At 44.1% G+C, this 14,450-nt stretch overlaps 1 protein-coding gene across 3 annotated transcripts in view; it reads left to right on the forward strand.

The window, feature by feature from the left end:
- The first annotated feature begins 3,906 nt into the window (after positions 1 to 3,906).
- The window catches only part of LOC125095839 (aldehyde oxidase 2), an 81,177-nt gene continuing 70,633 nt past the window's right edge, over positions 3,907 to 14,450 (forward strand). For 2 of the 3 annotated variants that reach the window (XM_047722381.1, XM_047722382.1), the window contains exons 1-4: positions 8,266 to 8,399; positions 9,819 to 9,927; positions 11,249 to 11,375; positions 12,668 to 12,729. In XM_047722381.1, the coding sequence (XP_047578337.1) occupies positions 8,362 to 8,399; positions 9,819 to 9,927; positions 11,249 to 11,375; positions 12,668 to 12,729 (336 nt within the window). In that variant the 5' untranslated portion in view covers positions 8,266 to 8,361. Of the gene's footprint in view, positions 4,080 to 6,093; positions 6,152 to 8,265; positions 8,400 to 9,818; positions 9,928 to 11,248; positions 11,376 to 12,667; positions 12,730 to 14,450 lie in introns of those variants that run through there. The other variant, XM_047722383.1, reaches the window with a different exon arrangement.

Raw genomic sequence — 14,450 nt, forward strand, 5'->3', positions numbered from 1 at the left:
GTTCAACATCCACAGATCAATCAATGTGATACACTACATAAATAAAGGACAAGAACCATATGATCCTCTCAATAGAGACAGAAAAAACATTTGACAGACTTTAATATCCTTTCTTGATTAAAACACTTCACAGTGTAGGGACAAAGGGAACATAACTCAATATCATAAAAGCCATATACAAAAAGCCCACAGTGAATATCATTCTCAATGGGGAAAAACTAAGAGCATTTCCTCTAGGTGGGAAGCACAGCAGGGATGTCCACTATCACCACTGCTATTCAACATAGTACCAGAAGTCCTAGCCTCAGGAATCAGACAATAAAAAGAAATCAAAGGCATCCAAACAGGGAAAGAAGGAGTCAAATTTTCACTCTTAGTAGATGACATTATATTCTATGTGGAAAACCTAAAAGACTCCAATCCAAAATTGCTAGAACTCCTACAAGAATTCAGGAAAGTGGCAGGACATAAAATCAATGCAGAGAAATCGGTCACATGTCTATACACTAACAATGAGACAGAAGGAAGAGAACTTGAATCGATCCCATTTACAATCACACCAAAAACCATAAGCTATCTAGGAATGAAACTTACCAAAGAGAATAAGGATCCATAGTCTGAAAACTATAGAACACTCATGAAAGAAATTGAGGAGGATGCAAAGAAATGGAAAAACATGCCATGCTCATGGATTGGGAGAACAAATATTGCTAAAATGTCTATGCTTCCCAGGACAATCTATACATTCAATGCAATACCTATCAAAATACCATCAACATTTTTCACAGAGCTGGAAGAAATCCTAAAATTTGTATGGAACCAGAAAAAAACCCAAATAGCCATAGGAAAGTTGAAAAAGAAAACAAAAGTTGGTGGCTTCACAATTCCAGACTTCAAGCTCTATTACAAAGCTGTGATCATCAAGACAATATGGTACTAGAACAAAAACAGACACATAGATCAATGGAACAAAATAGAGAACCCAGAAATGGACCCTCAACTCTGTGGTCAACTAATCTTTGACAAAATAGGAAAGAATATCCAATGGGAAAAAAGACAGTCTCTTCAACAAATGATGTTGGGAAAACTGGATAGCCACATGCAGAAGAATGAAACTGGACCATTTTCTTACATCATACACAAAAATAAACTCAAAATGGATAAAAGGCTTAAATGTTAGACAGGAATCCATCAAAATCCTAGAAGAGAACACAGGCAGCAACTTCTTTGATCTCAGCCACAGCAATTTCTGGCTAGACATGTTTCCAAAGGCAAGGGAAAAAAGGCAAAAATGAACTATTGGGGGGCACCTGGATGGTTCAGTGGGTTAAGCCTCTGCCTTCGGGTCAGGTAATGATCTCAGGGTCCTGGGATGGAGCCCCACATCAGGCTTTCTGCTCAGCAGGGAGCCTGCTTCCCCCTCTCTCTCTGCCTGCCTCTCTGCCTACTTGTGACCTCTCTGTGTGTGCCAAATAAATACATTTTTTAAAAAATGAACTATTGGGACTTCACCAAAATAAAAAGCTTTTCCACAGCAAAGAAAACAGTCCACAAAACCAAAAAACAACTTACAGAATGGGAGAAGATATTTGCAAAAGTTTTATCAGATAAAGGATTAATATCCAAAGTCTATAAAGAATTTATCAGACTCAACACCCAAAGAACACATAATCCAGTCAAGAAATGGACAGACATTACGAAAGGCACGTGATATAATGAACACTTGGTGTCACATACAATTGATGAATCGCTGAACTCTTCTGAAACTAATAATACACTATATGTTAACTGAATGTAAATAAAATAAAAATTTTTTAAAAGGAGAGGAAGTTAAATGTTGCTTTTTGATAGTAGTTAAAGAGGGAGGGAGGGCAGTCATAACAGGATAGAAACAGGGTTGTTATGATTTCAGATATGGAAAAGCCTTCAGTCATTTAACAAATACTTACTGGGCATTTATTCTGTGGGAATTTACATATTCTAGGATACAGTGATGAGTTGAAAGTAATGTTCAAACCCTCGTGGAGATTATGTTCTAGTAGACAAGGCAATTAGAAAGGTGAGCAAGTATCCGTGTCAGGTAACAACAGGTACTCTGAAGAAAATGAATCAGCGTGGTAGAAATGAGAGTGCTAGAGATACTACTGCAGACTGAGAGATGGGGGAAGAGCTCAGACCCCCACAGCAAGAAGACACCAGCCATGCCAGTGTCTAACAGAAGAGAAGAGAAGTTGAGCCTAATGATTAACACTCACCAAGGTCTTGGGATAGGAAAGAATTCGGCATGTTCAAGAACCAGGGGAAGACCAACATAGTAGGGATTACAAACAAGGGAGGAAGTGGTTGAAGATTCGCTTGGAGAGGTGGGCAGGGCTAGTCCCATGGAACCTCCATTGAAATCATATGGAGTTTTGCTAAGTGCTCTGAGAGGCCATTGGAAGATTTTGAGTAGAGCAATGTCATGTTTAAGCAGAAAAATGTCAATGAAAAGAGTAATTTGCCTGGAGCGTGAGATTTTTTTGAAAAGCACACAATCTGAGGCCTGAAACAAGGACAGACTATGGAAGGCTTTGCACCCTGGGCTAAGGAGTTAGGACCTGATGTTCCAGGCCTTGGAGAGCTATTGAAGGTATTTTTAGCAGGAGTGACTTGATCAAAAACACTGACCTATATAGGTCATACCTAATTCGCAGCATGATCTCCAACATCCCCTCTCAGGACTCTGTTGTGGGTTTCTTCAGCAACTTCTTAACACATGCAAAACACCCGCATACACACCCCATTTCCACATAAGTTTCCACGCTGTGGAAACACATGTGCAAACACTGTCTCCACAGGTGTAGGAAGATGCCTGGAACCTCGGCATTAGAACCGTAAATTTGGTTAGGAGTGTTTCTGGACTAGTTCTGTGGTGGGCAGGATTCTGAAGCCACAAGTGGACCAAGGAGGAAAGAGGATCATCCTCAGGTGGCCAAATCAGGGGGGTGCTAGGTCTTTGCTGTCTCTGGCCTGAGGCCCTGTCACAAGGTGAGGCCATCTTAAGACAGAGGAGTGACTCTAACAATGGTGTGCCAAGGCTCCATGTCCTTGTGAAGGAAGTGTTAGGGAGGGGAGAGGTCTTGCCTCCTCTCTTGAAACCAGTCCAGTTGAGCAGCCACCTGCTTTGCTCATACGTGAGGCCGAGTCCTGGGCATTACTTTAGCCGAAAGAACAAGAACGGCTTGATTTTATCTCCTCATACTAAGGCTCAGAAAGATCAAACAGTATATTTTTCTTTTTATTAAGGAATTTGTCTATAAACTTAAGGTGTTTTAAGCCAAGAGATCTTGGTTTGGGTTCCTGCTTTGCCACTTAACTTTCTATGTGTCCCTGAGCTACCGATCTCTCATATCTTGGCCTCATTTTATTCATTTATTCATTTTATTCATGGCTGCCTTGACTACATCACTTTCCCAATGGAGTAGTCTTGTGGGTGGGGAGGAAGTAGGGGTGGGGTAGAGAGGGGCTGGGTGATTGTGACATCCCACCCCTCCACTTTAGGGCACAGAGTACACTTCTCCGTATGATTCCTACAAGGACATTTCTGCAGCTAGAGTAAGAAAAAAGTCGAGGAAATGTGCAAGGTCTCAGAAAGCCCACTTCTGGCTCTCTTTGAGAAGAATGAAATCTGTCCAGAATATATTCCTGGGGCTGAGAGAGTGTGCAGACTCGGTTCAAGTTTAGGTGGTGGTTTATGGTTTTCACACACTGAAGCCATTCAACTCACAAGAAAGCCAGAAGAGTGGGATGTGCATGGAAGCCAGGATTGGTGGGAAGGAGAGGAAGAGGCTGGGCCACACAGGTACCCTAGACTTAAAAGGCCACAAGCAGGGACGTCTCCACCCCTTGACCTGCTCTCTGGGGCTCTAAGCTGCCTGCTTCTGCACAGGGAGAGATTTCAGTTGCTTGGCACTAAATTCTCATTTCTCTGGTGCCAAAGAACACCCTTGCTTAGAGTTGTAAGGCGAAGTTTATTTACAGGTGCAATGCCTTGCCCATCGAAGTCGGATGATTTGGTTTTCTTTGTGAATGGGAGAAAGGTAAGTGCTGGGTGATTCTACTGCGGCTTGCAGAGACAGCAGGAAACTACCAGCTTGAGGGCGGCTCTTGTCCAGTCAGGGACGGGAAGCCAGGGACTCGGAACCCGTACTAATTTGGCCTCTTGCCCACTCAGCCAAGGCTCAGCTTCTGAGAATCTGGGGAGGTGGTAAAGCATCAGGGTGAATCATGCGTGCCCCGGCCTCGAATCCAGCTCTGCCCTTTACTGCGTAACTTTACGCGAGTTACTTCACCTCCCTGAGCCTCAGAGGACCCATCTCTAGGATCTGTAACTATGTTATAGATTGTTATAACTTTATATAATATATATACTATATATGGATTGTTATAACTTTAACTTTTTATAGAGTGTTATAACTTTAATCTTAAAAAGATTAAAATAGAGTTGCTTCTTTCATCGATTAGGAATCCCCTAGGTCCTTATAAAGCACTTAGCACTGGGCCTGATATCCTGGAAGCACTGTATCTAGTAACATATCTTGATCCTCAAGCTCGGGAGGACAAGAAATAGAGCTTTATTTTTTCTATTTATTAACTTAATTTTTCTGTCAAGACTTCAGTAATCAGAATTTGTCAAAATGTAATTGCAGTCAATTTTCAATCCAGGTGACAACTAAGTTCTGGGGGAACCTATATGACAAGAACAGTGGGATCTGCCGTTGTCGCTGTCCCCTAGCAAGTCCCTGTCAGTGCTCACCATCCATCCACACAGGCTGCTGATTGACCCTCAGTGCCCTCTGCCAGGCCCCCTCTTCTTGAGAACTTCTAGCTCTCAGGGGAACCATTCTGTAGTTCCCAAAGGATGTGGCTTTGCTTTGGTCTTGCCACCTCCTCCAAGGCCTCTCAGCATTCCAGCTCCACAGACCTAACTGCGATTTGGCCATGTCCAGCCTCCCACCCCAGGAAAGGAGATAGGACATAGTTTCGTCATGTCCCTTGTAACTCCCTTGTAACCAGTCTCCACAGCCAGCAGCCACCATATATTCTCCCAAACCTTCATTCATGAGCTGAGTCCCAACTCACTTGTTCCACTTGCCTAGGCTTTGGAGGCTCCTTTGTCTATTTTCTATTCCAAATCCCTCCAGAATCATGAGCCCAGAATTACTTTGGGGGGTCTACACAGGTTCATGTTTTTCTTCTAGGGGAAAAAAAGTAGACCCTAACATGAATAGCCCACTGTGTCTCCTTCCCTCTGATGCCCCAGCATGGCTGGAGTTGTTTAGAGGATCCTCTAAGATAAAATCAAAGGAAATGTCCCAAAATAAGCAAGTAGGAAAGAAGCACCAAAGAAGATCCCTCCAGGCTTCTGAGCGATAGCTCCCCACTTTTCAAGGAGAGGGAGGGAAAAATTCTAGTGCACCACCAGAGACACCTTGGGCCCTGAGCTGGGACAACAAGTCTCACCATTGGCTCCTCTGCCATGAGGGGACTGGCACACTCAGGAACCCCTTCAGGATGACAGCAACTCTCCCCACCTCCCATCTCTGCCACCAACTCTTGAGATCCCTCGTGTTATCATGTGTGCTCCCCACTAGGGGTGTGTCAGAGGTGCCAGGAAGAGAAACTCTTCCTCTCTAGATGTCTTCCCTCTGGGACCCTTCATTGTGCGCGCGCGCATGCACACACACTCACACACACACGCACGCACGGCATCCAAGTCTCTTCCCAATTTCAAATATCCTAAGAGTACAAAAGACTGAGTTGGAAGATTCCACACACACAGGTAGTGGAGCAAACATGAAGACCGTTAACTCCCTGTGGGGGCTTACTCAGCGGTGGCTCCCCATTCTAATCACATATAAAAGCATTGTTGTCGCACTTACTTGGTAAGTCTCCAGCTCTGTACACTCAAACTTGTTTGGCTTCAGAGCAAAATATAAATGGGCAGATGAAAGTATTATACCCGAGCCCCCAAATCAAGCAGGCCATGGCAGACATTACCCTGGGTCACCCATTCGATCCCCATAATAACTCTCTTTCCTCTTTCCAATGCAGGTGATAGAGAGGAATGTGGACCCAGAAGTCACTCTGCTGACCTTCCTCCGAAAGAACCGGATCCTTTTGATCAAAGTCTGGGCAATGTCTGTGTTTGCCTTAAAACTTAAGCCTGCTGTGATTGTGAAAGACATTCTACCCTCTCCATCTCCAGTCAGCCCCATTGGCCCTTGCTGTCTCTTTGCTTTTGGCAGTGGTTTTAAGGATATTAAGTTAATTGGGCTATTTGGGAGGATGAAGTTTCCCCAGAGCTTCTTATATCTGGATTTAATAGCAATGAAATGGAAGCTAAGCTCCTTACTTCAGCACTAATTATTCTTTAAGGGCTCTCCAAATCCCCAGCAGGGTGGTTATGTAATAGAGGTCTGTGTTGCCTGTACCCCGTCCTGGCAGGAAACCAGATTCTCCAGATTCAGGAAGAGCACGTGTCATCGGAAAAGATTGCCTTTCCCTCCATCCGTTCTCTGACGAGAGATTTTCCCTACTATTTCCCGACCTTTTTAGATCTTCATAATGCCAAACGTTTGGGTTGGTTTTTTTTTTTTTTAAGATTTTTTTTTTATTTATTTATTTGACAGACAGGGATCACAAGTAGGCAGAGAGGCAGGCAGAGAGAGAGGAGGGAGCAGGCTCCCCGCTGAGCAGAGAGCCCGATGCGGGGCTCGATCCCAGGACTCTGGGATCATGACCTGAGCCAAAGGCAGAGGCTTTAACCCACGGAGCCACCCAGGAACCCCGTGCCACACGTTTGAAGTGGTAAGTCTAATGTATCTCTCCGAGAAAATGAAAGGTAAATAAAGAAATGGCAGAAATTATAAATGGATGGAGTCCACCCGTGGGCAGGTTTTGCTTAAAAGTCCACATGGTATTTAGTTAGTTATCAATGTTTGAAAATTAGGAAGTCTCATATTTTATAAAATCAAGATTTTTCAGCTTCTCATGAGAAACAAGAGAATAGTCTTTGCTGCGTGGCGGCCATTTTGCTGAGCGGAGAAGGGACTGTCCCTAGCGCCCTACCTAGAGTGGGTCACAGGCTCTCCGGTTCCACACAGCCCACTCCGCTCATTTACATGCCTCTCTGATAAGCATCTGATGTTATAACTTAATTTACATGAATAAGCCCTATGGCTTAAAAAAAAAAAAACGTGATTCTGAAATCTTCTGAATGAGTCTAATGAATTACATCCAATCTCGAAAACTAAACGGGGTGGAAATGGACCACACGTAGGAAGAAGGAGGAGTAAAGAGAGGGGGATGGAGTCTGAGCCTGGATTTGGGCTCGGGCTCCAACCAAGCAAGAGCAGAGGGACACTTTAGGTGGGATTTGAAAGTAAGGATGACAGTTTTTGCCAAAGCTCACTCACTTGTTTTCAAACCACAAGACTCTTAATCATAGGAAACAAACAGGTTTGCTTGGAGGAGAGCAGGTGAGGGCATGGGCTAACTGGGTGACGGACATTAGGGAGGACTCGTGACGTAATCATGAGCAATGAGTATCATATAAGACTGATGAATCACAGCTCTACCTCTGAAACTAATCCTATATTAATGTTAATTAATTGACTTTAAACTTAAAAAATTAAAAAGGAAAAATAAAATAATTAAAAAACAAAACAAACGCAATACAAATGGACAAAACTAAAATACACTGAACTGCTAAAAATGCTCTTCTCGGGGCACCTGGTTGGCTCAGGGGGTTAAGCCTCTGCCTTCTGCTCAGGTCATGGTCTCAGGGTCCTGGGATCGAGCCCTGCATTGGGCTCTCTGCTCTGCAGGGAGCCTGCTTCCTCCTCTCTCAGCCTGCCTCTCTGCCTATTTGTGATCTCTGTCTGCCAAATAAATAAATAAAATCTTTAAAAAAAAAAATGCTCTTCTCTCCCAGTTACAAAATTGGAACCTGGAATACCTATAATGAAATAGGACTTTTCAAAGGGTTTTCACAGCCACCATCCTGTAAGATGCTCACGATAAGCCCGTGAAGATAAAGTAGGTATTACTTTTCTCTCTTAGCAAGTGAGAAAACAGACAGGAAAAGTTAGTGGGTTCGGTATCGCACAACTTATAGGATCTAGAGTGGCCTTTACTGAGACCTGGCGAGGAAATGACTTCTCAGACCTACATTTCCCCTTCCTCACTAGCGACACCCTAGGGAGGCAGCCATAGGGGGTAACGCATGCCATGACAACCTTTCCTTGACCAGCCCCTCTAGTACGCCTTACAGGAACCAAATACGCCTGCGGAAGAGGAGGCTGCGGGGCCTGCACTGTTATGGTGTCTAAGCGTGACCCGCTGTCTGCGAAGATCAGGTATCCGACCCAGAGGCCAGAGGCCAGAGGCCAGGGGAGCTTGGTTTCTTGGCCAGGCTTATATTCTCATCGGAGAGCAAACTGTCTCTAAGATCATGTGACTCTAACCTCTCTAGATCTTTAACCCCTCTGAAAATCAGATAAAAGCTATGAGCTCTCTACTCGGAAAGTACATAAATGAATCCTGTGTTATACATAGTTTCAGGGAGATTATAGACCTCCGAAGGCCCATCTATGTGGGAATTCATAAGATTTAATAAACACATGCCTCCCTGGTGAGACCAGTTGAAAAGCAAAGAAGGGATGTCCAGAAAACTGGGCCCCCTTTAAGGTTTCTGGGCTGGAAACAGCCGGATCTTCATTGTAGCTCAATGTACTCATCCAGAGAGTAAATGCTTGACTTCGGAGAAACATTCGTCTTTGGAGATCACTTACTCCCTGTCTGCACACTCATCACGAGCACAGCTTGTCCTCCTCACACTCTACTCCCTATGCTATTGCCCTGATGATTAAAGTTTAATAAATAAACTTAAACAATAAAGGTGGGGGCAGAATTTGGCTTGGGACCTTTCGCCACTAAAGCATCTTGTTCCCCCCCTCCCCCACCTTGCCTTCTCCTTTCTCCTACTAAGGTATCTGCAGTGATCTTTTCATCCACCACCTCAGGGTTTGCTAGCCAAACCGACACATCTATGTGTCCCAGGTTAAGAAAACATTCATTTTACAAATGAGGAAACTGAGGCTTAAAGAGATAAAGTGACTTGTTCAAGGTCAGAGAAGGTTCTAGAACAAGGACTTGAACCCATATTTTCTGGCTCTGAAGTTAACATCTTTTCTACTACTGGGCTGGAACAGCCTTGCTGAGCAGGGACCTGGGCCACGATTGCATCCTTTCACTAAGGGTCAGATTCCAGGACTTGGGCTACTCTCAAATCTACTGCCTCAAGAAATCAAGAAATGGCCTCAGAACACATGTCATTTCACTGTTGAATGACCTTATCAAGAGTGCTTAAAATTAACAGCAAAAAAATTCTCAAATGTAGACATAAAAGCCATAAGTGTGCCTTTTACCTGTTACGGGGTCAGTATCCTAATGAATACTAGTCCATATCCAATCATACTCCTGGCAACATGAGTCCATTCCCGCTGAGTCCAGGCTCGTGGGTCTGTACGGGCTTAGAAAGTTCTTCTGAGGTTCAGAATGCCCGGGTTCCCTCGAAGGATCCTCAGTTCTTACAGAGAGTACAAAGTCAGCAGAGAGGACTCTAAATTTTCCTTCCCTGTCACCCCGTCAGTTCCCCATCCCCCAGGCTGAATGATAGGCTTGGGGGGTTTTCTGCTGCCCTTCTTCATTCCCAGATTCCCAAGAAGCAGAACTGTGTTACTTCCCTTGATTTTCCTTGTGTTCCTCCTATGAAGACACTTCTCCATCACTGCGTGCCTGGTGCCCATCTGCTCTCTGTATGGGGCTGCTGTCACTACCGTGGAAGGTGTTGGAAGCATCAACACCAGGCTTCACCCTGTGCAGGTAAGAGCACATTGTCATTTTCTTCTTAACTTTTTCTTTTTAACCAACACTGTGTTGACTGTGCTGCCTGGAGCTTCTAGGTTGTACTCAGGTAAGTAGAAGCTTTGGATGCGTATTGATCGAGATAACACCCAAGTGATTTAAAGAAAGCTGGAAATCCATCCACATTTTATTAGATGATTATCTTTTTTCCTACTTTTTTCCACCTGAATGATAAGCAGGATTATCAAAACATCAACTGGAGCCTGTGTGACTATAAGCTGGAGTAAATACTGTGCACGGGCTCTTCTACATAGAACAAAATGTCAGAGGTGAACAAGATAAAACCCAGACTTATTCCCTGTAGCATAGGAGGTCTTGGGAGGAAAATTAGAACCAAGGCTGACTATACCAGAGCACAAGGACAATCATTTCTCCAAATCTTAACTTGAAGCTGGAACACAGAGGCTGGTTTTAAGCTTTGGCAGAAAACACATTGACTCCTCTGTCATTGTCACAAAGAAGGGAGACAGAGAACTAGAGAATCGTAGGTCCCGATCCACCAGGACCACAGGTGCTTCCAGCAGGGTCTCTGGGTTTCACAACATGAGAATCGATTCCAGGAAAGCTCAGCAAAGGCCAAGGACCCAGCAGAATTTACTGAAATGTCTGGGGGGATCAGAAAGGATAAAGCTGTGAAATTTAGAACAGGGCTTCCCAAACTTTAATGCGTGAAGAATCATCTGGGAGCTTGTTATAAATACAGATTCTGAGTCGGGAGGTTTGAGCAGAGGCCTGAGGTCCTGCACGTCCTGCAAGCTCCCAGGTGGGACCAACCCCGCTGGTCCATGGACGGCACTTCAGACAGCAAGGATCTGGGACACAGACCAAGATCTAGGATCTTTGAAAGTAGAACTCCCTTGGAGCCAACACAAAAGAATTTAAAGAAGAAAGTAAAGTGAGGTCAACAGTAAATAGTCTCCAAATTAATCAAAAAAGAGGTGGCCCCATGGTCAGAATTAGGCTGGACGAGATATGGAGGTGTTCAAGAAAATTGTTTTTGAAACTTACACATAATTTTCTTTATTACTGATTTCTGGAGAATACTCACCCTGGGAATAGAAGCTGCACCCCATTAATTCCCAGTTAGAAGGATTTAAGCATCTGAGCTTGAGAGATGATTGTAATGATAGACTATGACTTCTGAGGTACCTCGTCTAGAGCAGCCAAGAGGCACTACTCCGGGACTGGGTTCCACCATGATTAGGGAGGTGCCAGATGGGGACTTTGGTGAGGGGTGGTGACGGCAGAAAGGCCTGTGATCATGCATGTGTCCTTCTAGGAGAGGATTGCCAAGAGCCACGGCACCCAGTGTGGCTTCTGCACACCTGGGATGGTGATGTCCATGTACGCGCTGCTTAGGAACCACCAGCAGCCCTCAGAGGAGCAGCTCCTGGAAGCCCTGGGAGGTAGGGCTGACATGCATGGAGATCACCACCCGCCTGACGCCCGGTGGGAATCATGCTTCAGGCTGCTGGGGCCCACTCACAAGGTCATCCCAGTGCCCAACCAGGGGCCCCCTGGTTGTTTCTAGAGTAGCTACAGCTCACCCCGGAGCAGAGAAGAATGGTAGCGCACTTGCTGGAGAGGCCACACGCCCATCTGGACATCTCAGTTCTCTCTCCAGTGACTGATTTGGCTTCTTCTATCTTCCCTGGCGCTGTCACATCAGAGTGCCACCAACGGGGTCGGTTAAAACAACAGGAATTTATTCTTTCCCAGCTCTGGAGGCTACACGTCTGAAACCAAGCTGTCAGCAGGGTCATGCTCCCCCTGGAGGCTCTGGAAGAGGATTCTTCCTTGCCTCTTCTTTGCCTCTGGTGCTTGGCAGCCATCCTGGCATTCCTGGACTTAAAGATGCCTCACTCCAGTCTCTGCCTCTGTCTTCTCATGGGCTTCTCCCCACTGTGTTTGTGTCCAAATTCTCTTCTTCTTCTAAGGACCCGAGTCCTTACAAGGATTAGAATGGACTCTAATCCAGTAGGACCTCAAGTTAACTGTCTACAAAGCTCCTGTTTCCAAATAAGGTCATATCCATGGGTTCCAGGTGTTAGAACTTCAGCAGATCTTTTTGGCGAGACACAATTCAACCCACAACAGAGCCCTTCACATATTGAAAGGATGCTTTAAATTTTGCAATGGGTTGAAATTACTAAAGTGGAGTACCTACTCATATCTCTTTTTCAGGATCAATAAACACCATTTTCAAGTGTCAGCAGTCCCTAAACAAGTCATCTGTTAAATACACAAGTTCTTAGATTGAGACCTGAGGGGTGAGCACAGACACACTCTTGTAATCTGCCAGTTGCTGGCAGTTGCTTCCTTTTCTCTCCTCACTCCATTACAGAAAATCATATAGTGCCTTAAAACTGGCCCATACTTTCTTGTTCTCAGATCCCCTTCATCTTACATAGATACATGCTGAATGAATGAACAAACTAATAGTGGACTCAAGTGAGCTCACCAGATAGATGGCCATCTCCTTTAGGACAGAGAATAAAACTGGAATTGATGTGGTGGGAACGTTCGTGTTCTAAGAGGAAAAAAGCATTGGACAGTCTGGCAGATATTTACACACTCTCGAAAAAATAAAAATAAAATAAAATAAAAACCCCAAAACCAACAAACAAGCCTGTTTCAACTTTCAAAAGAAACTAGTAAAACTAAAACCTACTCATAAACATGCCTCTTCTCTGTTAAGGTAATCTTTGCCGCTGCACCGGGTACCGGCCCATTCTCGCAGGTGGAAGGACCTTCTGTGTGGTGAGTTCGTGACTGGGGACGCCCTACAGAGCAAGAACAGCAGTGACCGCGGGCCAAGGCTGGGAATAGGGGGGCTGAACTCTTCAGATTATCGAAACAGACAATAAGGGAGACCAAGTGAGTTAGTTCCAACCGACTCATGAGAATTTTAGCTGTTTGTTGAGGATAGGGTGAACGTTACATGACCTCTGATGTTCCACATCCCACCACAAGTAGTAGAGGTGAGCCTGGAAGTGGACCAACAGGTGCATCCCTCTCCCCAGATCCAGGCGGGCCCTCCTAGGCACATGTCCCAGACTTCTGCTGCCACACGGGGGAGCCAAAGTTGATAAACTGAAAAATAAAATGAACAGCTTGTAAACCCGTTAAATTGCCAGTGTAGGGCTGCCTGGGTGGCTCAGTTTGTTAAAGCCTCTGCCTTCGGCTCAGGTCATGATCTCAGGGTCCTGGAATCGAGCCCCACATCGGGCTCTCTGCTCAGCGGGGAGCCTGCTTCCTCCCTCTCTCTCTGCCTACCTCTCTGCCTACTTGTGAACCCTGTCTGTCAAATAAATAAATAAAATCTTTGAAAATTAATTAATTAATTAATTGCCAATGTAAGGGAAGCACATATCAAATATGAATAAAGGAAATTAAGGGAAACCTCTCTCCCTCTGGAATCTGGATGTTTTCCACCTTTCCAGGCACAGACTCTGGGGATAAAGGCAAAAATATGGTTGGAGACCCACGTGCCTCCAGCTGGCCCCAAGGACTCTAATGGGTGAAAGAAATTGGGCCCCCAGTGGGAATACCCGAGGCTCACATCTACTAGGCCAAGAGGAGACAGGCTGTTTCTGTTGTAGCTGACTCCTGGCCCATCATGGACACTCTCAGAGCTCTGAGTAAGAGAGGAAGCTCTGGTCACTGGGCCCAGATGGTTTTGCTTCTTGGACAGAGTTAGGAAGATGACAGCCTGAGGCATTTGGGCAGAGAACTGGGTATCTGAAAGAAAGTATTTTACTAGATATTAAGGAGAAATTATTTAAGGAAGGATACACAAGAGGTAAATTTGGAGGAAAGGGAAATGAAGAAACCAGTAAATGGAAACCTGCTGTAAAATCCATTGATTGTCCATTCATTTCCAGTCAGTCCCCTGCAGACCCCAAATGTCTAGAAAACCCAGTTCCAAAATAAGTTTTTTTCTCCACCTTTCTTTATGTTTTCTTTTCTTTTGTCTTAAAGGTCCTTATATAAATGATAACATTTAGTATTGCTAGATCTTATATAGGCTAAAGAATGAATAAATCACCATTGCCCTAAAAGGTATCATATCAATTAATTCTACCACTAGGAGTTCACCTGTGAAAAAATTCAGAGACGTACACAAAGCTGCCCATGTGATGAATAGAAATGTTCATTATGTTATTTATATTTATACAATGTAGGGGAAAAACCCAAGTATATAACAATAGCAAATGTTATGAATATTTCACAGAATAGTCAGAAGATGGACTATTATATGATCAGCAAATTATATTTTAAAGACCATTTGAGATGTATTATATGTTGGCTAACTGAATTTAAATTTAAAAAAAATTTTAAATTTCAAAAAATAAAGACATTTTAATGATATGGAAAAATATTCACAATATAAATGAATAAATAAACATATAAATGAACAAAATAGTAGGCAAATAAATGAATAAAAAGGCAAAAAGAATATTGTACTTAAATATAGTGCA

Source organism: Lutra lutra, chromosome 3, assembly GCF_902655055.1.
Source record: "Lutra lutra chromosome 3, mLutLut1.2, whole genome shotgun sequence".
NCBI classification, from domain to species: domain Eukaryota; kingdom Metazoa; phylum Chordata; class Mammalia; order Carnivora; family Mustelidae; genus Lutra; species Lutra lutra.